The following is a 16817-nucleotide window of genomic DNA, read 5'->3' as shown; positions in this document are numbered from 1 at the left end:
AGAGAGGGGAAGGGAGGGAGAAAGACAGGGAGAGAAACATCTAGGTGAGAGAGAAACATCCATTGGTTGCCTCTCATATACCCCCTGATCGGGGACCAAATCTGCAACCCAGGCGTGTGCCCTGACCGGGAATTGAACCCTCGACCTTTCACTTTGTGGGACGATGCCCAACCCACTGAGCCCCACTAATCAGGGTTACTTCTTTAAAATACAGCTGGATTCTATTTTCCAGTGTTTTGTTTAGGAGTTTTGCATTTTATTTCAATATGTATGATCAGTAAATGATGTTCTTTCTTTGTGTTCTTTGTCGATTTAGTATCAGGGTTTTTAGCTCTTTCAGTGAATAGCTTAAATTAGTACTTTCCTCCCAAACTTGCAAAATTATTGCATGCTTGTAAAATATTCTAATAATTCTAGTCTCGAGGTGCAAACACTTTTAATAATTTTGTGTCCTTCCAGAATGTGTGTGTAATTCATTCATCTACATATACATGCACACTTACTTTTTCTATTACATAGAAAATGGATTGTACAATGCATTCTGTTTGCAGCTTGCTCCCCCCTCCCCCCACACATCACGTCATTGACCTCTTTCCCTGTCAGGAAATAGAGGCCCACCGCCCTGTTTTTAATGACTACGGGAGATGCTATAGAAGGGACCTCAATTTTTCTTAACCGTATCTTTATATACTCAGCCATTCCCATATTGTGGCAAATGGGTTGCTTTCCGGGTTTTTATAATAAGCACACACACATTTGCAAACAGCTACAGGATAGGGTCCCAGAAATGCAATTGCCTTATTAAAGTATCTGATCATTTTCAGTGTGGGTAGATAACACCAGACTGTCCTCCAAACGTGTTGGACCATCTCGGCTTTCTGCTGACAGAGTTTGAGATGGTGTTTTCCCCACACCCTGGCTGGCGTCTGGGGACCTCACTCTTCCCTCTGGCTAATTTGATGGGTGAGAAAAGGTGACTCTTTTCGATTTGCCGGTCTTTGATTGTGGGTGAGCTGGAGCACCTTCTCTGGGTCCCCAGGTCCACCGTCAGCTGTCCTTGGGGGTTGTAATCCGTCAGGGGCGCGGTGCAGGCAGGCGGAGCGAACGCGTTCGGCTTACAGGATTGTCTGGGGGCCGGGCCCTCGGCTTCGGGATGTTCGCTCCCCTGTGCGCACGCATGTGCGTGCACTAGGACATCGCTATTGACTAGACTCTCATCCTGGAATAGATACCCTGGGTCTTGCTCTGAGGGGGAGAATCCAGCCCCTGGACCTGGCCGCGGGGCTTCTCTCCTGGGGGACTCGCTGTCTGAGCCGTGAGCTGGATTAGGCACGTCTCCGTCATTGATCACAGTGCCTCCAAGGGTGCGTTCCTGCCTGGGCTTTCCAGGCACGACTGGGTGCAGGGCAGGGGGTGGTGAGGAGAGACAGGCTGGGTGGGGTGCCCTTGGGAAGGGCGCAAAGGTTAGGGCGCAGTGGGTCTGCGGGTGGAGGCTGCCCGGGCGGGGGGGGGGTGGGCTGGGCATATTAGTTTGACCTCACAGCACGAGTCTCCCCCAGAGGGATCCCCAACGGGCCCGTTCTTCACGCTTTCAGTGCTTGATTCTCGAGGGATCGCCATGGGCCAGGCAGGGGGCCAGCTTGCCGTGGCAGCTCCAGTGCAGCCAGCCCCACAGCCCAGGGTCAAGGTCACTGACCGCAGTGTGGTTCCTGTCACACGGAGGTGCAGGCTGCCCTGAGAGGTAGGGAGACAGGAGTGACGACATTTGAGTTGGGGCGAAGAGGAGCCAGATGGCTGGGCAAGGGCCCCAGTGGGACGGGGCCGTGGGCCGAGGAGCAGCAGAGGCTCTGAGGCCGGCAGGCACGTGGGTCCGAACCTCTCCTGGAAGCCAGGGAGGGGCGGCTGATGGGGACAGACACGCTGCACGGGGCCAGCATCCACTGGGTGTCCCGGGCAGGACTCCTCCACAAGGAGGCCCTCAGAGATGCCAGTTCGGGACCCTAGACACTACGGAAGAGGCCGAGGAGGGTTCTGGGGCCGTTCTGGCTCGTTGGACAGAACCACTTGCCCAGTTGGCTCCCGCGCACCATGTCTGTCCTTGGGAGGCGTCTTCAGGGGACTCATACAGACCTGTGCTCGGGAACTGTCATAATTCTAGAAGGCTCGACTTCATTTTCTCCAGCCCCTGTCTTAGAAATGGGGGAAGGGAGTCCCGGAGAGGGGACGCGGTGTGCCCAGAGTGTCGGCAGACTGTGGCGTCCTGCCTGGGTCCCTGCAGCTGGAAGCGGGGGTGCTGCCGCCAGGGTCGGCCCCAGATTCAAACCCCACCCTGGAGAAGGGCAGGTCCCCGGATGAGTCCTTGAGGTGAGGTCTTTTTGGACTGGACCCCGGGTGCCTGGTTGGGGCCTAGACCCCCTCCACGGGGACCCAGGCGGCTGGGCGAGGGGCCGGCGCACCCCCGGGTGAAGGGCGGGGTCCTTCCGCCCATGTGTGCTTCCCGCATGGCCCAGCGGCTCCCTTCCCGCCTCTTGTCGAGTGGAAAGAATCTGCCTGTGAAGAGATGGGCCAGGCTTCTGGGGCTCAGAGGCTTGGGGCTCGGACAGGCGGAACCAGGCTGTGCTCCGAGGGGCCGCACACCACGTCTGCCTAGCTGTTTGGCACGGGTGCGCCTACAGGTCATGAACCTTCCCCCTCACTTCCCCGCTCTGGCCCAGGATCAGGAACGAGGGGCTGGGGAACAGGTTCCGAGCACCTGCAGCTTCATGGGTGGTTGAGAGCTTGGACCTGGGGTCAGATGAACCCGGGTTTGAATCCCATCGCTGCTGCTTCCTTGTGGTAAGACCCCAGGCAGGTCGTTCTGCCTCCCTGGGCCACAAATTCGTGTGTGTGAAAAGGGGATAATAACATAGAAGGCTTCATAGGCTGCTATGAAGTCTTAGTAAGGGTTTTCTGAGTGAGTGAATGCCAAATGCATAGAAGAGAACCTAGTGCTGAATAATTATTGAAACAATGGTAGTGCCCTGGCTGGTGTGGCTCAGTGGATGGAGCGCCGACCTGTGAACCAAAGTGTCATGGGTTCAAGTCCCAGTCAGAGCACAGGCCTGGGTTGCGGGCCAGGTCCCCGGGAGGGAGTGCGTGAGAGGCAACCACACATTGATGCTTCTCTCCCCCTCTTTCTCCCTCCCTTCTCCTTTCTTTAAAGATAAATAGATAAAATCTTAAAAAAATAAAACAACAGTAGCTGCCCACATCATCATCATCGTCATCATCATCGCCATGGTGTGGCAAAGGGCACAGGCTTTGGAGCCAGTCATGTGGCTTTGGACGTTGTTCTAAGTTGAATAGTGTTCTCACGAAATTCAAGTCCTTTTTCTAACCTCAAAATGTGGCCTTATTTGGAAATAGGGCCATCGAAGATGTAATGAATTAAAATGAGGTCATGTGGGAGTAGAGTGGGCCAATGTGACTGGTGTCCTTATAAGAGGAGAGGAGAAAGTGGCCGATGCAGGGAGAAGGCACTGTGACAGTTGGCAGAACTGGAGTGATGATGTGTCTACAAGGCGGGACAGTTTATCCTGCCAAGTAGAACCGTGACCGGAATCAATTCCCTTCTTGACCTTCCACGAAAAAAAGTGCAGCCCTCAACCCTCAGCCCCCCCAAGTAGGAAGCACATAGACCATCGGAAAAGGGGGGGTCCTTCTGGCTGGAGGACGTTTCATTTATGATAACCCACGTTTCCACTTCGTCTCTCACATTGCTGCAAACGGGAGAGAACGTGGTCAGCCCGGCACAGGCCCAGCACTGGGGACCGCCAGGTAGTCCCCATGCAGTGACCAACCGGAGTGACAGCTGCGCACGCCTCTCTCAGTTTGCAGGCCACCAGCAGTGGCTGTTGATGCTTGAGCAGGGTCCCATGAGTCAGTGGGGCACGACGGTGGTGGCGCTACCTTGGCAGGTCGGCGGACCAGAGGCAGGAGCATCTGGGGACGGGGCGGGGGAATGGTTACGGGGTTACTGAATATGCATCCAGAGTCTCTACACATGGCCTTGTCGTGGGCCCAGCCATTCTGCTTCTGGGAATGTCTCCAAGGAGACGAACCAGTGCTTCCACGTGATGTATGTAAAGACATTCTTAGTAACGCTGTTCATGATAAAAATTGGAAACAAAACAAGATGGGATTGGGCAAGTCCATTACTAGACATTTATACAAAGGAAATCCTTTGCATCCATTAAAAATGATTTTGAACCAAGCGTTTGACCGTCTGGAAGGCTGCTCGGTGAAAAGAATCAAGTTAAAAATAGTAGGTTATGTATACTTAAATAGAAGTCCTGCTTATATAAGAGTCTGCATTTATGTGAGAGAGATGTCTACAAATGTGCATAAGAGTTTTGAAGGTTATATATGAACACAAGGTGGACGAGTTCTGGTTGGTAGGGTCCCCTCTGTTTCCACCGGTCAGGAATCCCTGTGTTCAGCTCACAGGGGGCAGCTGTCGAGAGCTCCGACTCGGGAGTAGTACAGAGCTAGGCGCCTATCTCAGCTCTGCAGCTTACAGGCTGTGTGACTCCAGGCAAGTGACTTAACCTCTCTGGGCTTCCATTTTCTCCTCTGTAAAATGTGCCTGAGACTTGACCCCACAGGTGCCAGGGAGGAGTCGGTGAACTAATACTCAGGAAGCATCTCAGCACATGGCCCCGGGCTTAGTAAGTGCTTAGTAAATGTATCACCCCTGTCAGATATTTACAATGAATGTGTATTATTATGTGGCGGGAAGAACAAAGGTTGAGTGTATCAATTGCTCTTCTCAGTCAAAGCAGAATGTGAGGACCTCGCGTCGGAGTGGCTGCGGCTGGAGCAGCGGTAGTTCCGTGTCCCCAGCAGCCAGTGGGGCTCCCATTTGCTGAGCCTTTGCTCTGCGCCCCATTCCCGGCCCGCCAGGCGCTTCGCGGCCTGGCTTCACTGATCTCTCAGGGCCAGGCCTCAGCAAGGAGAGATGCTATTATCTGCCTCATGTTACAGATGGGGATTCTGAAGCCCGGGACAGTGAAATCAGCTCTGGGAGGCCCCATGGCTGGTGCAGGACAGAGCCAGGATTCCAAACAGATCTGTGTGAGGTCAAAGGCCGAGAGTTTGGCTGCATGTGTTGCCGCAGAGTCCGGAGAGAGGGGGGCAGTGGGGAAGGCTCGGGGAGCGGAGCAGGCGAGGAAGGGGTGCTGGACGGATGAGAAAGCACAGAGCGCAGAGGCTGGGGCTCCCCGGGAGTGGGGGTCACCCTTCAAGTGTGTGGCAGGAAGGTTGGTGTCTAGACCCTTCTTTGATAACTGTGGCCGGGGTGCTGGATCGTTCCACGGGCTCCCTTTCTACGAAGGATGCCGAGGACTAGCTGCCGAGGACGGGAATTTTTTTAGGGTGACCGGAGTTTAGAATTCTTGAACTAAAAATAGCCTATGACTGGAGTTCACCAGGGGCCCGCGCGGACAATTTTCCGAAGAAATTGGGTGTCCGCACAACCTTGCAAATCCCCGTTATTCACGTTGCCACACAGTGAGTTGAAATTCTAGCTCCATTTCAGTCTTGTGTAGCTGTGGCTTCCAAGAACTGTCATTAAAGGAAAAAAACACAAGAAACCAAACCAAAAAACTTTTACTAGGAAACATTTCAAATGTATACAAAGTAAGCAGAAGAATGTAATGAATTCCCACGTGCCCATCGCCCAGCCTCGCTGAGTATGGGAACACACTGCCATTCTTGTCTATACCTCCTCCCACCCGCCACCCCCCACTCAACTGAGGATCACTTTTATATTCTTTTCTTATGAGCTGAAATTTACATACATTGAAATGCACAAATCTTTGCTTTACAATCAGACAAAGGGATTCAGCCGCGGATCCCACACTCCTATCACAATATAGGAATCTCTGCTGTCTCAGACGGGCTCCCTTGCCTCTTCCTGTCCCCGAGACAACCTCTGTTCAATTTGCTTCACCTTAGGCGAATTCTGCCTATTCCGGAACCTTCCGTAAGTGGAACTGTATGGCTTGCATGCCCGGGTCTGGCCACTCTCTTGCATCGTGGCGTCTGTGAGGGCCGTCCATGTGGTCACCTATACTGGTAGCGTGTTTTGTTTTCCTTGTGAGTAGTACTTGATTATGTGAATGCACCCGAATCTGTTTATTCGCCAGTGATGGACAGCTGGCTTCTTTCCGGTTCTGGGCGATTGTGAGTGCAGCTGCTACGAACATTTGAGCACAAGTCTTGCTGTGGACACGTGTTTTCATTTCTCCTGGGAAGGACTGGGTCGTGTATGGCAGGTGCATGTTTAACTTTCTGGAAGTTTCCATTTGTCTTCCAAAGCGGTCAAACCATTTCGCACTGTCGCCAGCAGTGGAGGAAGGGTCCGGTCGCTCTGTATCCTCCCAGCTTTTGGTGTAGCTAACCTTTGTGATTTAGTCCTGCTCTTTTTAAGTGAGCTAATGTATGGGCGGAGTTTCTGGATGACTTTATTCTTGTTGATCAGCCTGGTGTGGCACGGTTGCTCTGAGGTCCAGAACGTTATTTGCTCCATTCTCTGTGTCTTTGTCCGGCATTCCTTTCCCACCGATGATGGGGGTGGTGGGCTGGTAGAGTGGAGTCGGGGTCGCGAAAGATCAGGAACTGCGGTTCCGCAGGAGGAGCTGGGGGTTGCCCTCTGTCTCATCTCTGCCTTCGCCCGGAGCCCGGGGCCTGCGGGGAGCGAGGGACCGAGGGGCCTGACCTCCCGTACAGGTTGGACACTGGCCAGCCTGGGAGCTGCTCCCATACCACATCCCGTTTTGTGGGGTCTCTGAGGAGCCGACCCTGCTCCGCTCACCTCTGGTGGCACGTTGTGTGGCTGCCATGCATCTGGGGTCCACGCCCACCTGGGCCTCTCTCTCTCCCCCCTACAGATATTGGCCCCGTGACCCTCACAGCGGACCCAGCGGTGTTTCAGAGGGAGCTGAGAGAGCTCTACGTGCAGGTGGGCTGTCCTGCTCCTGGCGCTGCCTCCCCAGTCCGTGCCGGAGGCCAAGGTCCTCGTGCCACCACCCCGGGGCCCCGACGGTGGCTACCGCCAGCCGCCGGCACCGGCTCCCAGCTCCGCCTGTGGCCTGCAGCGTGTGGCTTGGGGATCCTGCAGATTCTGTATCTTGGGGCTCTTTCCTTTAGTCAGCAAGCCAAGGACCTGCAGGAGGCCCTGTGCCTGGCGCATAGTGGGTGCTTGTGATTTAGTGAATGGATGGGGGTGGGAGGAGGCAGTGGTAGCTGAGAGGGTCGGAGAGGGTCTAGCCCAAACCCAAGCCTGAGGCGGGTCACACGCCCCATGGCCTCCTGGGCTACTTTGCAACCCTGGTTCAGCATCTGCCCTTGCCCGGCCCCTGAGGCCAGCAGCTTCCTGCAGGCAGGGACCCCGCCTGTCGGTCTAGTTCACTGCAGGTCCCCCCGGGCCCAGGACAGGGCCTGGACAGAGAGGCTGAACGTGGGGTGAATGACTGAACCAAGGAGAGAGGCCTTCACTGCAAAGGAACCACGTGCAGACCTGCGGGCGACACAGGGCGGGCTCCCTTCTCCTGCGAGTGCCCGTCTGGTGGCAGGGAGGGGAGGCACGTGTGTGTGTGTGGGTTCCATCCCAGGGCAGGCTGCACAGAGACTTCGGGGCGGCGGCTTTGAATGCTTTCCCAGCGCCCCCTCTACCCCTCAATCCTCCAAGCCTTGTCGGACACGTGGCTTCTTCGGGGCATCTGTTAGATGTCCCCGTGGCTCCCATCCCTCTTCCCCAACTTGTAACACTCATCACAATGATAATTAAATCATCGTGTTGTACTTGTTACTGCAGCGTCTGCCTCCCGCACCCGAGCCCGTGGGCGGGGCGTGCCGCTCTTGCTTGGGTGGGTGACTGAAGGGCGCCGCTCGACCCAAGTGAAAGCTGCCTGGATGCCGCGCTGCGTCTGGGGGCACGCGGGTGACAGGGGGCCTGACCTGACCCCTGGGTGGGCAGGTCAGAGGCAGCTCAAGGGATTCCGCCCGCGCTTCCTGTTGGTTTCGGAGGTGTCCCCGGTGGTCCCCTCCTAGAGGAGGCGGGCAGCCGCCGCCGACACTCCTCTGTCCCCCAGGGCGGCGGCGACTGCCCTGAGATGAGCGTGGGGGCCATCAAGGCCGCTGTGGACGTCTCCTACCCTGGCTCCTACATCTACGTCTTCTCGGACGCCCGGGCCAAGGACTACCACCGGAAGGACGAGGTGCTGCAGCTCCTGCAGCTCAAACAGTCGCAGGTGGGCGGACTGGCCTCGGGGGCTTGAGTGTGGGCGACTCGAGGGGGTGCTGAGGAAGCTGGGGTCTCCGGACGCGCAGCCCTGGGCCCCGACGAAAGCGCAGTCCGCGTGCTTCTTGTCCACCACCTGGGGTCCAGCCTCCGCCAGCCGCGCCGGCCAGCCCCCGGCCCCCCGAGCCGGTCTGGTGACTTCCAAGTGTGTTCTCATGCTCGGTCCCCGCCCAGCAGGGCTCACGCCTCCCTGGTGAGGCCTGCTCTTGATAAAGACCACACCACCCTCGCCATTCACACCCTGTCAACGTCTGCGCAATCCATCTTCCTCCTGGCGTTGCCTCTGCTCCCCGTGTCTGCCCTGGACGCACGTCGCCCTTTTTCCGTTCTCTCAGGGTCTGGAAGATGTGCTGCGGCTTTTGCCTCCCCGAGGATGGTGGGGGAAGGGCTGTGTGTGGGGGGAATGCAGGAGGGCCGGCCGTTGGACATCCTCGGGCTGGGACAGCTTCTCTGTTCTCCTGTCTAGAGCAAGCTCGATTCTTCTAGGTCTGCAGCCTCCAGGGGCGGCTCGGAGCGAGGCTGACCCCCCCTCCACCCATCTTCTTTGTGCATTTAATAACGGCCCCGTTTACTGAGCACCTTCTGCATTCCCAGTCCTGTGCTGAGACCGTGCCTGCCCTGGGGCGGGCACCCTTATTATTCCCATTTTATAGATGCATCACCTGAGCCCAGAGAGGGGGAAGACCTGGCCCCGCCCACTCCTCCCTGGTTCAGCCCCTGCCGCTGACACCTGGCTAAGGTGGCTGGGGGAAGCCATGAGCCAGGCTGCGTGTCCCTCTTCCAGGTGGTCTTTGTGCTGACGGGGGACTGTGGTGACCGCACGCATCCTGGCTACCTGGCCTACGAGGAGATCGCTGCCACCAGCTCTGGGCAGGTGTTCCACCTGGACAAACAGCAGGTGACCGAGGTGAGCCTTCCTCAACCACCGCCTGGCTCTGGGTGGCTCCGCCAGGGGTGGGGTCGCCATCCCAGGTGAGCATGCTGGGTGCTCGCCGGAGGCAGGCGCTTGCGAAGCGCTGTGCTTCGGGCTTTACGATGCTCTCCCGCCGGACCCTCCTGCCCTCCCGCCGCCACCCCCCAGGACAGGTGCTGCGGGTTTCCCGATTTTGCAGGCAAAGAGACTGGGCCTTGAAGAAGCTTCCAGGCTAAAGCAGCCGGCCCATGCTGGCCGGACGGACTCGCCAAGCTTGGCAGAACTAGGGTTTGCAGCGAGCTTCTCCCCGGAGACAGGGGACTCTGGAGGATTAGCAGCGGCCACCAGAGTCAGGCTGTGTGGCTGGGACTGGAATTCCTGCCGGAGGACTTGGCCAGGAGGGGCACGCTTGTCCCCGCGGCCTGGCATGGGGGGCCGGCGGTGGTCTGGATTCCCTAAGGCCGGCACTGACCAGGTGTCGGCGTCCTTGTCCTTCCTCGGACCCGGTGCCTCCCCTCCCTGTCCCGCAGGCCCCACCGGCCGCCCGGGGCTCTCCCTGCCTGCGCTCTGCCCCACATGTCCATCCCTTCCCGGGAGCCAGAGCGGTGCTTCCAGGGGCGTGCCGCTCGGTGTTTCACAGCTACCTCCCTGGAAAGAGCGAGAACACTCATTTCTGTAGTGTAAATACGCCCGCCCTGGACGGCTCCAAGCTGCCGTCCTGGGCTCTCCCAGCAGAGCTGGAAAGTGGCGCTCACCCTGACCTCCTTGGGCCTGGGGGAGCTGGCTCCCGCGCACCACTGGCTTCTTCTAAAAACAAACCTGACCCGCAGGTCCCTCCTGCTGTCTCCTGGGGAGGTCCAGACCCCTGTCCGACCTCTGCCTCTCTAATCCCGTAGCCGGTGCTCACCCCCTTGCCCACTGCCACCGCCCTGCTGGCCTCTGATATTTCTTCAGGGCCCCGGGTCCTTCCTACCCTGGGGCCTTTGTTCACACAGCTGTGTTCTCCACTCTGCCTCGCGGGGCTCCTTCTCATCTTCCCAGTCTTAGCTGAAATAAATGTGCCCCTTCTGGGAGACCTTCCTTGATTTTGTTTTTCTTTTTCTCTTCTTTCCTTTTTTTCTTTTTTTGACCTTCCTTGATTTTCAATCAACATCAAGTCTCCTTTCCTATCCTCTGGAGCCCCGCCCCCTGCTGCTTTACATCATTGTACTTTTACGACTGTGAACTCCCTGAGGGCCCAGCCATTATGGGTCCTGTTTGCTACTGTAGCAGCAGGTCCTCACGCAGCCTCCAGCACATAGCAGGTGCTTGGTAAGTAGCTGGTGAGCGGACAGAGGAACGGTCCCTTGTGCCGGAGGCCCTGGGAGGAAGAAGACAAGAGAGGCCCCAGCCTGGAGGCAGCCCCGCCGGCTCCTCCTGGAGGGGGTGTCGTGTGTTATATATTTACGGGCTGAGGAGAGCCGTCCAGGCCATGTTGAGATTAGCGTGCCTTAACTCCTGTTGACAGATGGCGTTCATGGCTCTCTGCGACACGTGAGGCTTTATTTTTTGGCACGCCCGTCTGTTCTGGCACTGAGCCGGCGGAGGACGGGTGGAAGGCACTTCACAGCGCAGGGATGGCTCGGCCCCATCCTTGTTTTGGGGGAGACCTGTGTGGGCAATTGCACGGGAACTGGGTTCCTGCCAGGGGCCCACCGGACAGCGGGGCCACTGGTGGGCAGACGGGCAGAGGACGGTTCGCTGTGACCTGGGGTGCCCTGTGCTCTCCCTCAAGGTGGGGAAACTGGGGCAATTCCACCCGCCCTGGGCCACGGTGCCAGGTCTCTGCCCTGGCTGGGCGGCGCTCGGAGGGACCTCTGGCAGCCAGGACAGGCCGTCTCCGGGCAGAGGCCTGGATCCCTCTCCTTCCTGGACACGCAGTGCTGGCGTTACTTAGCTTAATGCCTTGGACCCGGTCCCTCCCAGATGGTCCCAGACATTCGGCGAGCCTGGGAAAGTGGCCGCGGCCGCCAGGGCCGTGGCCATCCTTCAGGAGCGGGGTGCCTGCGCCCCACCAGGGGTGCGTGGGCTGGAGACGGAGTTCTCAGAAGCTGCGGAAGTCCCCAAACCACATAGGTGCCGTTTAGTCCTTTTCGCTCTCACAGTCGGCCTGGTGTGGCAGGAGCGCCGTGTTCCGCGCTCTGGCGGGACTCCTCAGGTCACCGAGCGTCTGCCACGTGCCAGGGCGGCTTCAGGGGCTGGCACGGAGGCCACCCCGCCAAGCTGGGGTCCCAGCGCGGGGAGCGCTGTGCTTTTCCACTTGGGGGCTTGGCCTCCCTGGTACAGGGGTCCCCTTTGGGGCTCGGGGTAACTAAAGGAAGGTGAGGACCCCGTGCCCCTGGCAGGGGGCGTTTGGAGGCTTTGCCGTCCTGTAGCGGACAGGGGAGGCAGGCCACGCGCCCCTGGGGCCTGTCCCTGAGGTGAGCAGTTTCGATTAAGACTCAGGTCCAAGAAGCCGCTTGCCTCAGCACAGCTGTCCCCGACGCTCCCTCCCTGCTCACTGTATGTACTGTCACCCACCCCAGCAGACGGGGTCCGAGTTCCTGGGCAAACCCCATCAGCCGGCAGCCTTCCTGGGTCTTGGGAAGTCCCGTTCTGGGGACGCAGACCCTTCCCGTGCCTGGCACCTGCAGGGACAGATACGGTCAATTGCCCAGATTCTGTGCGTTGACTAGGGGAAAGGTGAATGGCCTTCGAAGACAGTGAGCGGTGGCGGGAGGTCCGGCCAGGTGGTTCTGATTAACAGCCCAGCAGGCAGAGGCCCCGGAGATGACTTCATCCTGGACCCTTCCCAGAGGGGCGGGGGCGGCGGGAGGTTAGGGCCGCATGCTGGCTTCGGACCGGCCCTGCCACCTACCTGCAGTGTCCCTGGGAGCGCCGTGTTCACGTCTCTGGGCCTCCGATGGCCCGCGTGCACAGTTGGGTCAGGAGAGCCCCGGCTTACTGAGACGACGGTGAGGGCGCAAGGAACCCTTGCTGGGGGCCGCGAGCCCTTGGGGAGGCTGGCTGAGGCTTCAGCTCCAGCTCCGGCGCTCTGACGGGGAGCCCAGAACGCGCCCCCGGGCGCCCGAGGAGCCCCCGAAGGGAACGCGTTCTCTCTGGACAAGGTTCTCAGGCAGGGAGAGCCTGGGACAAGTGCCTGGGGTTCCCAGTTGGCAGGAGCTGGAGCTCTCTCTCCACCAATGCCCACGAGCTCCCTGGTGCTACCGGGCCTCAGGTAGGGCCCTCAGTTTTCCGATCTGTGGCTCTGGGGCCCGTTCAGGCCCTGGGTTCCCCTCCCGCTTCCTCAGCCGCCTTGGTGGGCAAGTGAAGGAGGATCCTCGGGTAGGGGGAGGGGACGATTTCTCTGCCTTGCACAGCGGAACAGCAGCCAGCTGGCCAGGGTAGCATTCCCAGATTCTTTCATTTCTTCCTCATCAGTGACAGAGAGATGAGCCCCAATGTGCGGCTGGCTCCCAGGCGCCCCCGGTTTCGCTAACATCTGGAAGCCATTGCTTTCACCAAATAAACACTAACCTTGCTTGCTGAAGGCTCTCTTCTCGGAAGGCTCCCTGGATTCCCCTCTGAGCCCTGGGGGCTTTGCAGGGGCCAGGAGACCTCGTCCCCTGACCCGGGCCGACGGGGTCTGGCCTTGCCGTGGGCAGGAGGGTCAGCCCACCGCCCAGCTCCTGTGTTTACAGGGCAGGCCCATGGGGAGGCCGCCTCCTGGTGGGGTCGCTGGCATTCTGTCCCCTCTCAGCCCTCCCCATGGTTCAGTAGCCTAAACTCCTGGGCCTCTTCCCTCCCTCAGAACATTCTAGAATGAGCTTATAATGACTGTTGCAACACAGTAGCGGTGTGACTTCTCTAGGTAATTGTCAGCTGGTACTGCTACCACCCCCTGGCCGCTTTGCTCAGTTATGATTTCCTCCTGACCCCTGACAAGGCCTGGCTCGGGGGAGGGCAGCGGTCGCAGAGCTGTGACTTTGCGGCAGGAGGCGTTGCCTCACTCTGCCAGCTTCTGTCCAGCTGGGAGCCTTGGCCGCTGCTCCCTTCCAGCCCTCCCCGTCATGGGTGAAGAATCTTGCTCCCAGTCCTCGGTGAAGACAGGTGGGACCTTTTCAAGAGAAACGTCACTTAGAAAGCTAGGCAGAACAATGGAGGCGTTCCAAGCAGAAAAACAGATGCGTTTTTCAGAACATGGGATTCTTATCCTGTGATGACTTAAATGTAGCTATAAAATCTAGGCGCATGTGTTCTAGCTCAGTCTGAACAAAGCATACGCAATTTCTAAATCTTGGGCAGTTCTTCCAGTTCCTTTCCTTTCCACGGATGGTCACACGGTAGGCAGAGCTAAAGGACGATGACTTAGAGCAATGACGGTCAATATATAGCGGGCAAGACACCGCTTTCTAATGCCGTATCTATGGCAGACATTGCTAATCAATTGCAGAACTTTAAAAAATTGAGGCAGAATGTGGCTTCCCGTTTCTTCTTCCAACAGTATTCCTGGATGCTGCTTCCTGTTGATAAGAGTTGCCAAGCTACAGGATACCTCTAAGGTTGCTCAGGTAGATGCAGGGGGGGGGACCAAGGTAGGTTTACAGTTGTTCGTATGGAAAATAATACAGTGCACGTTCTTTTAAAGTGACTTTTACTTTAAAAATGTTGAAGGTACAGAAAAGTAAAGAGAATCTATGTACTAGCTAGGTTCAGCAATTAAATTTTGGCTCCGCCTGCTTCATCTTTCTCCATACTTTGTGCCGAATCATAGCACCTTACCCGTAAGTAATTCGGCACGCATTTTGAGAAAACAGTCTTCAATGTACCTGACAATGCCATCTCATTAATAGCACATGGCTGATGTCATCTGATGTTGAGTGCACATTCCCATGTTCCCCAGGATGCCTTTTCTAACCGTGTTGTCCCGTGGGGGTTCAATCAAGGGTGGGGGTGCATTTCACGTGGTGGTTAGGCCTGCTAAGCCTCTTACATCTGGGGCAGCCTCCCTTTTCTCTATGGCACTAACTTGTTGAAGAGGCATTGATTTTACAATGTCCCATGTTCCTGATTTACCTGATTGTTTCCTTATGGTGTTAACTTGTTCCTTTTTCTTCTGTTATTTCCCCTCACTGGGGAGTTAGCTCGAAATGACTGACTGATGGAGGCCAGCATTTTTGGCAGAGGGCTTCCTAGTTGGTGCTGTGTGTCTTTTCTATTACATCACACCAAGAGGCAAATAATGCCTGATTGTCCTACTACGGCTGATGACAGGTTTGATTACTGGGTTGGGGCGATGACAGCCAGCTCTCGGCGTGACAAGGCCACGTTTCTCCCTTCATGACTCAGGTGGTCTGAGGGGGAAGGCTGGGCGCCACGTGGACGCCCAGTTCCCCACCGGCCTCCATCGGACCGTTTTAGCACCCGCCGCGGAGGCGTGCCTGAAACGCTTTTTTCACTAAGGGGTACAAGGCGACGGTTTCCTAATTGTGTCATCCTGTCCACGTTTCTTAGCGGGCGCCCTTCCACGAAGAGGAGTGTTTGCTCAGCAAGAGGTGCGATGGGGGTTCTCTGAAGCACAGTCCCATCGAAAGGGCAGGGGTCGCCCTTAGTCCTTTCTCTTTAATGAAGAAGTCACCTGCGTAGGTGACAGTGAGGTTGTATTGTTTTGAATTTTGCTGTTCTTTTTGGAGCGTCACTATGGGCACGTGAACGGCGTAACTCACTGGGTTCCGATCAATCACAGCTCTTCGACTTGGGGCTCCAGGTGTTCCAAACTCAGCCCATGGCAGCTCCGGCAACCTGGCTCCTTCCCGTGCCCGCTGGATGTGTCCCTACTAGACTTAGGGAACTTCTTTGCTCGATGGGTCACCAGCCGTCCCAGGCTTACACTGTAAGTTGCCTGCCCTGGACTCAGAATCAGCTTCAAACGAGGAGCCCGAGAGGGGAACGGCACTAAGAAGCCACTGGGTTCTGCAGTCGCTTGGAGTGAATGGATATAGAAATAAAATACCTGTAGTTCTTGTACACGCTTGGCTGTAAGAGAAAATCTTGTTCAGAGAACATTAACATCCTTTCTTCTTTGCTTTATCCTACACGATACATGAAACCATATCGTAGTCACAATACTGATAGTTCTGCCAACTGAAAATGACTAAAGGAAGGTTTCTTTGCTGCTCCATGGCCTTCCCTGCGCCTCCCACTGAGAAAGGCTAGTCGCACCCCTGGATTTTCAATTCACTTGAAGTGATTTTGTTCTCTCGGTGGTTATGGTACCAGTTTGTCTTTCAGTCAGGTTGCTGTTCCGTTGTGCTTCAGTTTTAGGGTTTGCACAGGGTGCTTCTTGAAGTCACTTGGCCGGAAAAGAGAGGTGCTGACTACAAGACCCCTCCTCTCCCTCTTCCCTGGTTCTCTCTCTGTCTCTCTCATTTATTTTTAGAGAGAGCCTGTTAGGGACCCGTTGTGGGTGGGCCAGACACAAGCATGAAGTCAAGGTCACGCCCTGGCATCAGCTTCTCACACCTGCCTCCCAGGTGCTGAAGTGGGTGGAGTCAGCGATCCAGGCCTCTAAGGTGCACCTGCTGTCCACGGACCACGAGGAGGAGGGTGAGCATACGTGGAAGATCCCCTTCGACCCCAGCCTAAAGGAGGTCACAATCTCCCTGAGCGGCCCGGGACCTGAGATCGAAGTCCGAGACCCGCTGGGTACGTGCACCCTGGGGCTGGCCTCCTCTTTGCTCCTGAAACTGAACTGGGAGTCGGAATGGGACAAAGAGAGAGACCAGGGGTGGCAGGGGGTCTGGACACATGGCTCCAGGAGGCGGGATGCCAGGGGGAGGGCAGAGAGGGTCCCCGTGGCGGGTGAGGAAGCAGGGAGGCTGGTAGAAGCCAAGTGAGGGGAGTTAAGATCAGGACAGTCCTGGGGCGGGAGGCTGCCAGGGAGCCTTCCCCAGTGCTCTCAGGGGTCCCGCCGGTGGCCTGGCTGGTCAGTCGGGGCGAGCATTAGTGGCCCATTGTACAGATGGGCAGCCGGGATTCTGGGAGGTGGAGCGGCTTGTCAGGATTTCCCAGGGTCAGTGTGACTTGAGCCTGGCCACCTGGCTCCACGGTGCTCTGAGATGTCGTGCGCACCCCAGTCTGGAGGCCAGGTGCCCATCCCGCCCCCGGGGAGGGAGGAGGGCGGAGGGCAGAAGGAGGTGGAGGCCCGAGCACCACCTGAGGCCTTGGTCAGTTTCTCTGGGAAGCCTGAGGCTGGCGTTGGGAGAGCCACGGGTTCCTGGCGACAGGGTGGGGCCTCTGTCACCCCCAGGAAAGTATCAGGGACTGAGCCGTCACTGGGGCTTCCACAGGGCGGATCCTGCAGAAGGACGAGGGCCTCAACGTGCTTCTCAACATCCCTGACTCAGCCAAGGTTGTGGCCTTTAAGCCTGAGCACCCTGGGCTGTGGTCGATCAAGGTAGGGCCGCTGGACTGCTGGGCTGCGGGGAGCCCAGCTGCATGGAACTGAGATGCCGCCTGGGGTCCCGGGGAGCTGCAGGCTGGAGC

The 16817-nt window shown here is 57.4% G+C and overlaps 1 protein-coding gene across 1 annotated transcript in view; it reads left to right on the top strand.

Annotated features, from left to right (window-relative positions):
* Positions 1-16817, top strand: part of HMCN2 (hemicentin 2) — a 132853-nt gene that overhangs the window by 7841 nt on the left and 108195 nt on the right. The window contains exons 3-7 of the mRNA XM_054584723.1: positions 6930-7000; positions 8133-8291; positions 9126-9248; positions 15806-15977; positions 16622-16728. Of these exons, the coding sequence (XP_054440698.1) occupies positions 6930-7000; positions 8133-8291; positions 9126-9248; positions 15806-15977; positions 16622-16728 (632 nt within the window). The remainder of the gene's footprint in view (positions 1-6929; positions 7001-8132; positions 8292-9125; positions 9249-15805; positions 15978-16621; positions 16729-16817) is intronic.

This window comes from Pteronotus mesoamericanus, unplaced genomic scaffold, assembly GCF_021234165.1.
Source record: "Pteronotus mesoamericanus isolate MK-2021 breed Mesoamerican mustached bat unplaced genomic scaffold, CSHL_Meso_final contig_78, whole genome shotgun sequence".
NCBI classification, from domain to species: domain Eukaryota; kingdom Metazoa; phylum Chordata; class Mammalia; order Chiroptera; family Mormoopidae; genus Pteronotus; species Pteronotus mesoamericanus.
Note: the sequence above shows the minus strand (reverse complement) of the source record. Positions and strands in the feature narration are given on the sequence as shown.